Below are 14,553 nucleotides of genomic sequence, written 5' to 3' on the forward strand. Positions count from 1 at the left end.
TTTTGAAAAAATACCAATAGATTGCATATTTTTTCATGACGCTGTTGTAAATAAAGTATCAGTTGATGTTATTGTAACACATTTTAATAGTAAATAAATATATAGAACTATATTTCACAGAGTTTTTACTGATTCACTATTTCTGATAAATAATATTTAAGACAATTTTTCTCTGCTCTCTGATCTTGCTAAATCTTGCTTACTTGTAGATTCTGGGATTTGCTCTAGGCGAAAACGATGACTAAATACAGGCGGCAAATCATCTTCGTAATGTTCATTATTTGCGTCAAATGCAGCCAAACGTTCGTAAAGCTGTTGACAACAGTTCAGATGAAAAATAAAAATAGGTTTAAAATTTTAATATTTAATAACAACGATCAAATACAAAAGACGTAGGAAGTGTTTTATACAAGAACAAAGTGCAAAAGGATATTCCTTTTAAAGTAACTAAAGAGAAACCTAAGAACTAAAGTCTGTTATGGATAAGAAAAGATCAAGAATGGTCATTGGACGAGGTTCTTTTTGGATTTCCTTGATAAGAGGTCGATGTCTGCTGTGTTCTCTCTCTGTAATGTAAAAACGAAAACGATATGTAAGGAAGGGATATGTATGTATGTAAATATTAATAAAAGCAAGAGAGAGTCAGTTAACTATAAGATATAACAATAAGATGTTAAATATATAATAGATCAATATGATTCTAAAATTAAATTCCTATATATCAAGAAGCTTAGATCAAAATAAAATTAATTATTGAATAAAATCCTAATATTCTCCTGCAAAAAATATACACATATATACAAGATACAGATGGAACAATCTCCCTGTTTAGTTGAATAGTGAAGTATAGAAAATAAAATATGGTTTTATTTTTCTAGAAATATACTACTTACAGATGAGAGAGATTTTAACAGATTTTAAGCAGCAGATTTTAACTTTATAAACAATTCTAATAACCACAAGTTAAGAATTGAGAATGAAATATCAAATTAATGAAAACATCAGACCTATAAGTATACCACAGAAATATCAATAGAATCTATAATTATACCATAAAAGATCTGACTAGAAATCTAGTATTAGTTTAAAATATTAAGGTTACCATGAAAGCAGCTTGGTTACACAAATGCTCCATTTCTCTAGCGTGTATCTCGATGTCGTGTTGCGTGAGCCGTGGTCGTCTGCAGTTCGGACTTTGGGCTGGTAAGAATCGATGGATAACTGGTGTTAGCAGATCTCTGTGAACCTGCATTGATAATTTATTTTTAAGTAAAATAAACTAAATTCAATAAAAAAATAAGTAATAAAGTAATTATATTAATATAATATTATGCATGAGTGAGATTTTATCAACTGGTTATATAATTTGTTAGAGATATAACTGACCACGACGATTGATAAATTTTTGAAAGGATAGAACATGGTAATTGAGCCTGTACCACAGAATACATAATAGTAGCTAAATGCCTGTATGTAAAACTTATGTTATAATTGAAATATGGTACAATCCAATATAACATTCAACTTGTATTGAAGTTATCCAAATAGTGAACAATCAATTATTCGATATTAGCGACAACCGCGAGCGAACGATCGGGCTCAATGGCGTGCTATGACTGAGGCCTATGTCCAGCAGTGGACAAATATGGACTGACAATGATGATGATGTTGATGAAATAGTGAACTTTTCCTAGTTTTTAGAAAGAATCAAGAACTATTATTAGATAGATTTAAAAAAATCTTACCATAGCAGGATCATTAGGTTGAGTAAAATAGGAAACAATGGCTCCAGTTATGATGCAAACCGTCATGCCTATGAAAGTATAGTAGAGGTAGCTCAATCTATACATGAAGAACGTTCCAGACCTGGAAGAAGAATATAAAATAAATTTCAATACGAATAATATAAAAACCATTAAATAATATCGTTGTGAATGTTTAAAACAGAACATGCAAACGAGATATTAATAAGAATTCTGGTCAAGTGAAAAAATTATATCTTCTTTTTTGTAATTATTACGCTCCTTATCTACAATCTGATTAGATACATAACTTGTTTCGTATAAGAAAACCATCACTTGCGAAATAATTCAATTTAATGAAAATCGGATTAGAACACAAAGCAGAATGGAAAAGTAGACCTTTGCAAAAATACACAATATTAATACGCAGGCGGTAGTTGCTAAGCGTCAAGAGGCTCAACAGGTCCGTTGTCAATTCCAACATAAAAAAAATACGTGTGGCACTGGAGGACTGTCACGGTAAAGCTATTGCATAGCATCGCATCGCTGTGCCGGTTGGAGTGGGGGATGTTAGGTTTTTTCGTTACGGAATTTTTACATTCGGTCGCCGCGCTCAAAGTCTGAGATAAAAGCTATGCAATAGCTAAAAGAACTAAGTTTCTGTAGCTTCCTTACCTGTCAAATTCAACAGTAGAATGCGTGGTAGTGGGTAAGGTGAAGTTCCCCTCACACCCAGAGACAGTGACTGGTTTGGGCACTATAACTATGTCACCACGAATCATGGCAGCTTGCGTGCCCAGGGAGATCCAGCCCACGAGAAGTGTGGATGTAGTACCACCTGCTAATGCACCCTGGGTAACAGTAACAACGATTAATAAAAATGATTTTTATTGAATTAAAATTTTGTGGTTTTATGGCATTCAAATGCTTTATAAATATAAATTTATAAAGATTAAAAAATTCTATCACGAGGCGATGGAAGGCAGAGCGGATGCTTGACCAACTCAGACACTCTATATATATATATATATATATATATATATATATATATATATATATATATATATGTAATATTATTAAGCTGAAGAGTTTGTTTGTTTGAACGCACTAAGCTCAGGAACTACTGGTCCGATTTGAAAAATTATTTCGGTGTTATAGGTCTACCAGAATCTGATGGCATATTTATATTTACGAAATAAAAGATTTTCATATGGCAATTTTATTTGACAACTATCAAATTGGTTGTCAAATTATTTGTCTTCTTTGCAATTGATGAATAATTTTTAGGATTTTGTCTAAAAAATCTTCGAAAATGTCGAAAAAGGCGGTGCGATCACAAGCAAGAGGTGTTGTTTATAATGTGTATAGAAAAACATTCGATGAAGAAGGGTCAAACACATCACAATTTTCAATTTTGAATATTTTATTGGTAAATTGGACTTACCCATTTTGATACTTAAAATAAAAAATATTATAAGTAGGTAACTATAATATTGTTTGTTGATTACAATATAATTTTATGAAAACTTATTACAGGAGTTTCCAATACGGCTATTCGTCAAGTCCAAGCTGTCCAAGTCAATTTTATAATGTGTGTATCTTTAATACTTACGAAAATAAACATAGTTTCATTTTATTTTTATTTTATTTTATAAACAATTATTAGCAATCTAGTTTTGATCTGCATTATCATTACAGCCATATTTTTACATGGCATAATGATAATGAATATACAAATATAGGTATGTGTAAATAATAATATATGTATTACATAGATAAAAGTAATATGTATATTATACATATAAGTATGTGCCTTCATAATATTAAGTGGATATCTCATTATTAAGTACAGTATTGTTCACTTATGTAATGTGACTAATGATGTTGAGGACAAAATAAAAAATAAGCAGTATCAAGATCGTTCAGTCCATTTTCCCTAGGGTTGCACACTCAAAATTTTGATTTCCCAATTTGCCATCAGATTCTGGTTTACCTATAAATAGCCCATTTATCGAGAAAGGCTATAAGCTATAATAGGTATATCATCACGCTAAGACCAACATGAGCGGAGCAATGTGAGTGAAACCGCGAGGAACAGCTAGTATTATAATAAATAGTATCTTATAAATTACCGTCGCATTAATCCAAGGTAGAAACAGTCCCATAGTGAAAAGCCCCAGCAGGCTTCCAGCGGTTATTCCCGCTAAACTTTTACCGGCTTGGATAAGGGCTCCCATGTGCTCTACCAGAAATACTAGGGCTACGCAGGTTGCTCCTAAAAATAATTGGTTCCGTAAGACATATTTTAGGCTATGTGTCATTAAATAAACGTTTTTTCTTTCTTTCTTTCTTTCTTACCACAAAAAACTTAAGACAAGGTTTAACTTCAAGCGCGGGTTCTCTTTAATCTGGTTTTCTCGTATTTCACATAGACAACCATTAAAGTGACAGATCCCTGGTTTAAAGTTAAACTGTGTTTAAATTGTTTTGTGGTTAGACCAATTATTGTGTTTTAGCAATTTTCATACCTAGCATGTTATAATGGTTACATTGCGTATCAATAAACATACAAAAAATATTGCTTTTTGTAATATTTCTAGGAATTACGAACAGTACAACAATTTAATTATAGTAATTTACATTTTACAAACAAATGCGTTATTCATTCATTGGTCTCGAAAAGTCAAAAGGGTTATACCAACTACGTCCAATGTTTTCATTCTAATTGTTCACTAAATAATAATCCATACTATAATATTATAAATGCGAAAGTAACTCTGTCTGTCTGTCTGTTACTCAATCACGCCTGAACTACTGAAGCAATTTAAATGAAATTTGGTATGGAGATATTTTGATACCCGAGAAAGGACATAGGATAGGTTTTATCCCGGAAATCCTACGGGAACGGGTTTTTCTTTGAAAACGCGGGCGAAGCCGCGTTTGGAAACCTAGTATCTAATATATTATATGTAGTGCATAGAAAACAAAATAGAAAAAGATAAACACACACCATTTATCTACTTCTATTCATACTTACCTATAACAACAACAATAACCTTCATAATAAAACTTGCAGTCTTTTCAGATATGGGTTTGTTATACGCCGGCCGAATGAGGTCCTCAAAGATTACACCGCACATCGAATTTAGACCAGTAGACATTGAACTAAAATAAAAACCTAACGTAATTTGAAAATTTTCACAAAAAATTATTAATGAGATGACAAATATCTAGTAAATTGCCTTACAAATATCAATTTAAAGTCTTTCTGACTGATCATTTTAAAAGTGGTTCAACTCATCATATTAACCATACCTCATACCATTAACCATACTACATCTTATCTACAGGTTTTCCAAATAACTATTAACGATTGCTTTATAAATAACTTACTTTAAAATTAAATCACAAAAATAAACTACGTAGGTACCTTAAAGCAGCACTAAACACGCCACTCATGAAGATACCAGGCAGCGCTGGCACCGACCCAGTGATGGTCATCACGAAGTATGGCAGCAGCTGGTCACTCTTCCGAATCGCCCCCGTGGTGAGCGGGTCGCAGGTCGCGAACGTGGCGTAGATCACCAGCCCGGTGTAGCAGCAGAGAGACACGATTATGTAGATACCGGCTGCCATGATGAAGATTGTTCTAGAACATTGTAAGATTCATGTAGAGGTTCAATTTTGCGGAGTTATGTAAATTGTTTAATTAACTTATTACTTTACTCTTCAATGCTACCTTGGAAGAAGTATTTAGAAGCATGGCAGCTCGATGGCAGAACAAAGGTTTTAAAATCGGTGAGCATCGATTAACAAATCTTCGCTTTGCTGATGATATTGTTCTCTTTTCCTCCACAGCCTCTGAGCTACAAACGATGCTCGAAGACCTGAGCGATGCAAGCCTCAGGGTCGGACTTCAGATGAACATGACCAAAACAAAGCTTATGACTAACAGCACCAAAACCACCATCGTTGTCGAGGGTGGGTCGGTTGCATATGTCGATGAGTATACTTACCTCGGCCAAATAGTTTCTTTTCAAGCCAGGCAGGATCAAGAAGTTGCCAAACGCATTGAAAACGCTTGGAGAAGCTTTTGGTCGATGAAAGAGCTGATGAAAGGAGACTTGCCTCTTTCACTAAAGCGAAGGCTCATGGACATGTGCATCTTGCCCATCCTCACCTACGGTGCACAGACCTGGTCATTGACTGATCGCCAAAAGTCCGCACTTGGGGTTTGCCAAAGATCAATGGAGCGCAGCATTTTGGGCGTAAAGCTTTCTGATCGCATTCAAAATAGAACGCTGCGCTCAAAAACACCGATTGTCGACGTAGCCCATAAAGCTGCCGAGCTCAAATGGAACTGGGCTGGACATGTTTGCCGGATGTCCGAAGAGTTGTGGGCAAAAATCACCACTATGTGGATCCCCGACAATGGAAAAAGGCTGCGTGGAAGGCCCAAAATCAGATGGCGCGACGAACTGGACTCTCATTGCAAGGAGTGGGCTAAAATTGCTCACAATAGGAAGACATGGACGAAGGGAAGAGAGGCCTTTTCCCAGCAGTGGGACAGCCATGGCTGAATAATAATAAATAATAAAACTTATTCGGTGAAAAAAATACTTAATATGCGCATGTGCCGCGCCGCTTTCCTCTGTCCGAGCTGTTTCGTGTCGCTGTTTCTGTTCTGAACCCACCTTATAGACGGAAAATATAAAAGCTATGCAAAACACATCATACATACATGCGCGCTCTCTTCAAGGAAGAAAGCGCCAAACATCGTTGCACCATGGCTTGGTTGACGGAACATGACGCGAGCCAACTGAAGTAGTTGCCGACGACCGTCGTCCAAAACGTGTGGCGGATTGTGGGGTCAGGGTCCATGCTAGAATAAAGTTATAATATACTCTTTTTGCTACAATAAAATAAAGTAAATGATCACTGTTAAGACGTTGTTGATTATAATATTGTTTTGTAAATTTTTAGCAATAAAATGATATATTTTCAAGATTGAATTTATAATTGGCACCGATTATATCGATAAAATGATTGTATTGTGTAATCGTATTCTGTATGTTATAAGTACCTATGATTTTTCAAACTGTAATGCAAAAAAATCGTGCTGCAAAGTAAAGGTGACTCATATAATATGTCCTTTTGCGTCTAAACTTATATGACTTTTCTAATACGACATTCAGCCTATCTGTGAGCTTTAGTTATAACAATGTTGTAAGGGAGTAATAAAACCTTTAACCAGAATCTTAATCTCTTAGCGTTCTAACATTCATAACTTGCCGTTCCTCTGTTAGAACTCTAAATCTCTCCAATCTTAACCAATGTACCATGGAGGTCACAAGACAAGCCAGCAATAAGTAAAACTTTTCAACAGTTTATCATTTTACGAGATATATTGTAATTTAAGATTAAACCTTCCTATTACATGGTGTTAATGTACTACATAAATTACGCGTAAATTACATTATAAACACATACGGCATTCCAGATATAATTCAATAATATAAAAAATGTGTGGTTTTATGAAACCACGGTAAAAGTGAAACTGTTCGAACGGTTCCGAACACTGCTTTGTGTAGCGCATGTCGCGTGACGGTCGGCTGTCGAGTAGATACCTACTCGGCAGCCGCGGCCCGCGACACGTACGCGACATGCGCTACACAGACCAAAAAGTTTGAGACGATGTAATAAAAGTTTCACTTTAAAAATTTATCTTACAATATATTTTAACCTTCAGCTCTCTGTTGAAACATGGTTGAAACTTTATGAAATAAAGTATTTAAATAAAAATATTTAAGCTGAATATTCTGACCCAAATATCTGGGTCAATATTCCGGTTATCACTACATAGTATAAAACAAAGTCGCATTTCTCTGTCCCTATGTCCCTATGTATGCTTAAATCTTTAAAACTACGCAACGGATTTTGATGCGGTTTTTTTAATAGATAGAGTGATTCAAGAGGAAGGTTTTAGTATATAATTTATTATGTTTTAGACAAAGCGGGCGAAGCCGCGGGCGGAAAGCTAGTTATTAATATTCGTATATTATACGTCATAATTTGATTCGATTATAATTTGTTTAAATAAATTGGTGTAAAATGGATAAACATTGGGTATTTTATACTCACATCACTTGCTATGATATGCCTATTCAGTGTGCACATACACAACAGAGTCTAAGTCCTAAACTTACTTGAAGAAATCCAACCGATCTCCCTCCTGGTTTATCCTGAAAACCTCATTGATTCCTCCTAAGCGGCATGTACCATACACTAGGACAAATATCACTCCAAAATACATTAGGATTGTTTGTAACGTATCCGTCCATACTACAGCTTTGATTCCACCCTGAAATTAGTCGCAGAATATTGTAGGTAGTTTAGATTTATGTTTTTTATGATAGAGTTGGCAAATGGTAGGTCGCATGATGGTAAGCAGCGACGACAAGAAACACTTGGATTGGCTTCACGCCTCTGATACAGTTCGTAGTAGTTAGTTCGTAAGATTCTTCATAAATGTACAAAGTTTAAATCTGTTCGTTAAAAGTGGGTCAAAGTCGGTCTTAATAAATAACATAATAAGAGTATTTTTATTTGATTTGATTTTATCAGATAAAATCAGTCAATAAGGATATTAACCGACGCGGACGCCCTTAGTCAATAACCTTAATAACCGTCAATAAGGATATTGACTGGTTCAGGGTTTTGACTGTAACATATTTAAATAAAAATGAAACCCGTTTTCCCTGGTCACGGCATCACGCGTGAACGGGTTGACCGATTTCGATAATTCTTTTTGTATAATATTCCTTGAAGTACGAGGATGGTTCATGGAAAGAAAACATAAACATGTACCACGGGCGAAGCCGGGGCGGACCGCTAGTATTTGATAAAATTACACTTTTATTAGAAATATCTTAACGTATCTTATGCCGGTAAGGTACTCAAGACTAGATACACAAGACACATTAGTAACATTAATTCCATTCGATATACTTAGACAACAAATTGATGTGATATTCCGGGTTCTGATTGGCCTGACCTTCTGGTCAGACGAGATGTAGACGGAGGGGAGATTCAGGCCAGTCGTGAATAAATAATTTTGTTGGGAATCGCTTTTAGAATATTCAACAGCGGTCAAATTGAAATAGCTCGGTCAATGTGTCAACCGAACTTTTATTATAACTCTAATCTGGCTTAGAAGCTGAATATATTTCTGTTTTCTAGATGCATGCTATTTTAAATTTGAGCTTGAATTGGTTATTTGGATTTTTTATTAAAATGAGTTTTAAAGAAAACGTCTTTGTACTTACTAATGTAGTGTAGAAGATACACACGATGCAAACTATTGGAGTAATCAAATGTAGATTTATGCCAGTCACTAGAATGGACAAGAAATTTGTTATTATAAGACCTATATATTATTATATTTTTGCACGAAATTACAAAATATACTAAATAATTAAAAATATGAAAGGTTGTGGAATGGAATTTATAGTATGTATGGTTGTCGACAAATGGTGTATCAATAACATGTTCTTAGAAATTAGTTCAATCGTTTTTGAAGGAAATTGCACGAGGTTTGTCATCCATAATATAAAATGACTCACTTATAATAATATTTTGATTACTATAATATTATCTAGGAATATTAAATACAATTCACCTTGACTGAAAGCAAGTGCTGGAACGTATATTACTATAGGTATGTATAACATCATTTTGATGATGAATATTATCGATCCCAAGAGCCGCACATTTTGATTGAAGCGAAGTCGTAAGTACTAAAAAAAACAACAATACAACAATAATGTATTAACAGACTGTCGGACATTTCTTGCGGAAGTATTCTTGCAGATGGAAACGCGGCCTTAACTGAAAATTCGAGTAATTTTGTATCACTACATAGTATAAAACAAAGTCGCTTTCTCTGTCCCTATGTCCCTTTGTGCATACAACCCGATATACACGATTTTGATGCGGTTTTTTTTAATAGATAAAGTGATTCAAGAGGAAGGTTTTAGTATATAATTTACTAGCTTTCCGCGTGCGGCTTCGCCCGTTTTGTCTAAAACATAATAAATTATAACTAAAACCTTCCTCTTGAATCACTCTATCTATTAAAAAAAACCGCATCAAAATCCGCTGCGTAATTTTAAAGATTTAAGCATAGGTACATAGGGACATAGGGACAGAGAAAGCGACTTTGTTTTATACTATGCTACTATTGTACTAGTATGTTATAATAGAGACAAACTCTTTATTTACATGCATTGTTTGTTCATAGTCAATTTCATTAGTTCTATTTATATTTTTTAGGCTTATCTGTCAGTTAAATAAGCAATTAATTTGTTAATATAATACCTATGTGTTATATAGGTTCAGTCAGTTTTAGCCTAGTACATGGTAACTGACTTTTTAAATATGCTGAATTGACTCAATTATTTCTAAAAACACTCTCTTCAATTTCTGTTATTATACCTTACCTCATAAGTAGAAGTGATTTGCAGATTATAAAACACAGGTAAATACACGATGGCAATGGTGACAGAAACGACCCATTCGGAGAGTACGATCGCCCACAGCTGGGTTCCGTATGTGTACATCTCTGCTGGAAGACCGAGTAGTGAAATGCCTGATACGTAGCTGAAAAAAGTATTGGTTTTATATGTTATTTTCCTTTACAAAGTAATGCATTTGGAAGGAATTTAAAACGCGATTTATTCGTTTATATTTTTGCTAGGGCCGATTTTTTAATCCATGGTTAATAACTCAGGCCCCGGAATCACAGACACAATAGAAAATCTATTGTGTCGACAGCTACCATGAAGCAGGTTTGAGTTGCGAACAAATGCTATATAATAATTAAGGTTTATATTACAGGAACCACTCCAACCTTCTACGGATCCTACAAGCTTAAAGCGAGTCACAGGAGTTTTCCTAATAAACTTAATCTCAGACATTGTATCAATCCAGGTTGATAATTTGTGCAGGATTTCAAGGTAACAAGTGACATTAATTATTATTATGGAAACGAGAAGAAAATCCGCAGTTAGTATAGTGAGCTAACGGTAAGGTGTGTTATTTAGTGACATAGAACTCGCTACGTATTTGGCGTAGCAACGTATGCAACGTAAACAAACTCTTCAGCTTTTATAATATCAATATAGAGATTGACATACCAATATAAAAAAAGAGACATACAGGAGATGTGTCGAAAGAGCCTATAAAATAGTTTAAACGTGCTTCATATTATTATGTGCTAATCATAACATCCTATATGGGTCGCGTTGGCACATAATATCTAGGTGTTGTTCAAAATTGAACCTTATTACTGTGCAATTTTTTTAATGTTTTTTAAGCCTGAGACATTGAGTAGTGAAAATTAGGTAAGTAACTAATTAATTAATTATTATTTATGTTTTAATCTTATGTATGTTCTGTCGATTTTGCACCATTTCCAGCTTTTAAAGATTGCTTTTGAGTTAAAATGTAATTCCAGTTTTATTCTTCTTTAATTAAGTAATTTCAAGATGAACCATGCTTACTAGCGCCTATTTCATATTTTTTAGAGACATCCATCCATCCGTTTCAAAAGACTAAGTATGTCTACAGTATTAATGTATAAAGTGATGAAATATGCTAAAAATAAACAAATTAATGCCTATCAAGGAGCATAAATACCTGAAAATAAGGAGTTGAGTTCAATGACCTAACAAGCATTTCGTTGTGATTTCATTGTGGATTTCATCATACCACAGATAAATATTATAGTACATACATACTATACGGTCATACGTTGCTACGCCGAATTCGTAGCCACTTTGTTGATTTAATATGATATTATATTATTATAAGTAATTATTTATCCTGTAATCCAAATATTTAAATAAAAAGTGTTTAGTAGCAAATTTAGCTAGGTATCTTCTTTTAGGTATCGCAGAAAAGACTGCCTTCTTTTAAAAGTTGATACATTATTATGTTTTTTGATAATTAAAAAATAACTTCCGATTTATTAAAATTAACAATGAAAAATTAAAAAAGAAATGTTTTTAATTATTAACTACCTAAATGATTTGGACATGTTGTGTGTATATTTGTGTGTTTGGTTTTCGCGTGAAAGCATCACAAACGTCTATGCGTTCTTACAAATCTATAGCACAATGAGCATACAGTATCGCTTCTTCCTACATACGCTCACTCACACTCACACCAACATACGCACTGACGAGACAAGCTGACGGACGTGTAGTTTCGTCCATGCAATTCATTCGAACTTTTTCTAGTTTCTCTATTGTTTGTATTCTGTTTACTGTGTTTTTAAGGTGTATACTAGTAGTATTATCTTCGCAACGAATATCGTACATTGATAAAACGCCTGATGCGTCCTCTTCACAATGGGCAGCGTTGGCCCAACAAATGGTCGTCGATGTTTGCCATCATTACGGCGATTGCAAAAAAACAACTACAGCAGATCATTGACATTTAGGCACAATTTAGGCCATCTACACAATCGTGATTGCTTCTACTCGGCCAATGATGCCCATTGTGAAGAGGACATTAGAAATGAAACTATGAAACTATGTGACCGTTTCCACCAATGCTACGATGCTATGTACCAGTGCGAGTAAGATGTGCTATGAAGATGCGCAGCTCGAGCTATACGATGTATCGATAGTAGGCCCCGCTCTGCACATAGCACCAATCTACAGCACGCATCCATTGCACGCATTATAATATAAAAATTGGTTGTCTATAATGTCGGTTTACTGACGATAGTTGAACGTGACAACGTCCGATTGTGCTTCTTTATCGCTCGTTCCGCGCTCTCGCTCGCACTTCAAGCCTTACATGGAACGCCTCAGAGCGAGGTAACGCCGCATGAGTCATGTTTTTTCGTGCGTGCAGCCGGCTCTATCGAATTATAAGACGTTGTCACGTCAAAAACATATCTTAGCTGAGACCGTTTCAACCAGTGCTACGCTATGTGCATTAATGAATATGATTTGTGGACGACAAACACGTAGCATAGCACTCTGGTGGAAAAGCTCCCTTATGCATTGGTCGATTTGTTTGAGACCTCAAGACCCAGATGATATACGTAATTGCTCTGCATTTACCTGTGTCGTGAGTCAACACGGAAGTAATTTAAATAGTCCTAGTTATTGTAACGATGCCGTTCCTGTCTTTGTTATTTGAGGTATATATTATTGTGACTGAAAATAATCTTGAAACAATATTACGAACTATGTATAAGGTCAAGGTTAAAGTTGTCTTCAAGGAATTTAACTCAAGATATAGTCCCGTTTAATTGCTATTTTTATTGCGCATCCCTTCTGTATTTGTTACTATTTGTTCTCTACAACAATTGCTAGTATCGAGACATGCTAAGCCATTTTACCGTTATTGAGTATCAACCATCAACAGTTTATTCATATTTCTTTGTAGGATTTATGAATCATGTTAAACGTACAGAATGCCATATAAAGCAGTCGAATCGTCAATTTTAAGGTCTATAAATACGAGTCTAAAAATACAGCGAGTCTTGTTATGGGCATGGACATTGTGCAATGAAGTAGTGTCAATTGACTCCCCAGCAAAGGAAGTGCCAACACCTGATATCGAGACGCTTCTTCACGACAATGAAAAAATTGTACGTCTTGGGAATTCATTTTTTTTTTCAGGGTTGTCATTAATATATTTAGGTAAGAATTTCCACAAACAATACTAGCTCTAAATTGAAGTAGTTTGTTTAATTTCACTTTGACCGTGCTGTTCGCATAGTGCTCAACATTAGTGAGATATCAACCCTAATTCTACGATTTTATAGTGACCTTGAATTTCAACTAGACTCTCATATAATATAATATGTATGTTTAGAGTAAATTATTAAAATATAGTGTTTAAAATACAATTTGCGATTGCACGTCTCAACAGTCATATTATAAATAACTTAGATATATTCTAGATCTAGACAATTGGCTTCCGTTTTATACAAGCTACTTATCTACCTAAACAACGCATCATTCAGTAAGTACAATAATACAATACATTTAGAAACGATAGTTCTTTGATTTTACAGTTCAACACTATGAATAAAGCGCCTTAAAACAATAGGCATAAACTACAAAGTGCAATAAGCATTCGCTAGCGCATACCTGGCAATCAGTGACATGGATATAGGAAACATGCCCATCGTCTTCCCGCCCATGAGGTATTCGGATGTGGTATTCTGCTTCCGTTTCGCGAAGAACGCAAAGTATACCCCGATGAGAGCAGACATCAGAAGCATCGCCCCGAAGACGAGGTAGTCGAGCCAATCGAAATACACCACTTCCATGACCGCTGTCCCTCGTTGTCATACAACGATTACTGGACAATTGACTGGACTATGCTATATTTATCCTGTAGTAAATCATTGGAACATCCCTCCAGGACTAATTGAGTTGTTACCGGCCAATGTAACACTTTGTGGACGGATTATGATGATTTTAATTAGCGTTGGTGATGTTTGGCGTGATTGTATGTGATTAGCAAAGATACGTTCTAAGGTAGAAGTACAAAAGTATCTTTTGTGTGGACGATTATGTATGTATTTTGTGTGTATGTTTAGTAGATTCTAGTGTATTAATTGTAGGGGTTTTTGTTTAGAATTCTATAACTAATATTGTAATTAATATTGGATTGTGTTCGGTCGCTATTTGATGAAATTTAACTCAGTATATTAGTAAGGAGATCGTGGGTTCAATTCGGATGACAGTAGAGTTAAATTTTGTGTTTTTGTTATAATATTTTGGTG

General features: G+C 34.7%; 1 protein-coding gene across 2 annotated transcripts; it reads right to left on the reverse strand.

Annotated features, from left to right (window-relative positions):
* Nucleotides 1-77: 77 nt before the first annotated feature.
* LOC149490992 (sodium-coupled monocarboxylate transporter 1-like) lies at nucleotides 78-14,122 on the reverse strand. 2 transcript variants are annotated; one of them, XM_089695833.1, is made up of 13 exons: nucleotides 13,913-14,122; nucleotides 10,241-10,400; nucleotides 9,421-9,538; nucleotides 9,068-9,135; nucleotides 7,949-8,103; nucleotides 6,484-6,624; nucleotides 5,173-5,391; nucleotides 4,780-4,907; nucleotides 3,875-4,017; nucleotides 2,418-2,593; nucleotides 1,746-1,866; nucleotides 1,103-1,246; nucleotides 78-312 (listed from the first exon to the last, which is right to left on the reverse strand). In XM_089695833.1, exons 1-13 carry the CDS (start codon nucleotides 14,092-14,094, stop codon nucleotides 157-159), a joined length of 1,911 nt encoding a protein of 636 aa, XP_089551959.1. In that variant the 5' UTR covers nucleotides 14,095-14,122; the 3' UTR covers nucleotides 78-156. The 2 variants fall into 2 exon arrangements, with proteins under 2 accessions (XP_089551959.1, XP_089551966.1); XM_089695840.1 differs by lacking the exon at nucleotides 78-312 and adding an exon at nucleotides 324-566.
* Nucleotides 14,123-14,553: the final 431 nt, after the last annotated feature.

The sequence above is a fragment of the Colias philodice genome, chromosome 1 (assembly GCF_061535455.1).
Source record: "Colias philodice isolate Cphi_HAF_F1 chromosome 1, ilColPhil1 Martin Lab GWU primary, whole genome shotgun sequence".
Classification (NCBI taxonomy): domain Eukaryota; kingdom Metazoa; phylum Arthropoda; class Insecta; order Lepidoptera; family Pieridae; genus Colias; species Colias philodice.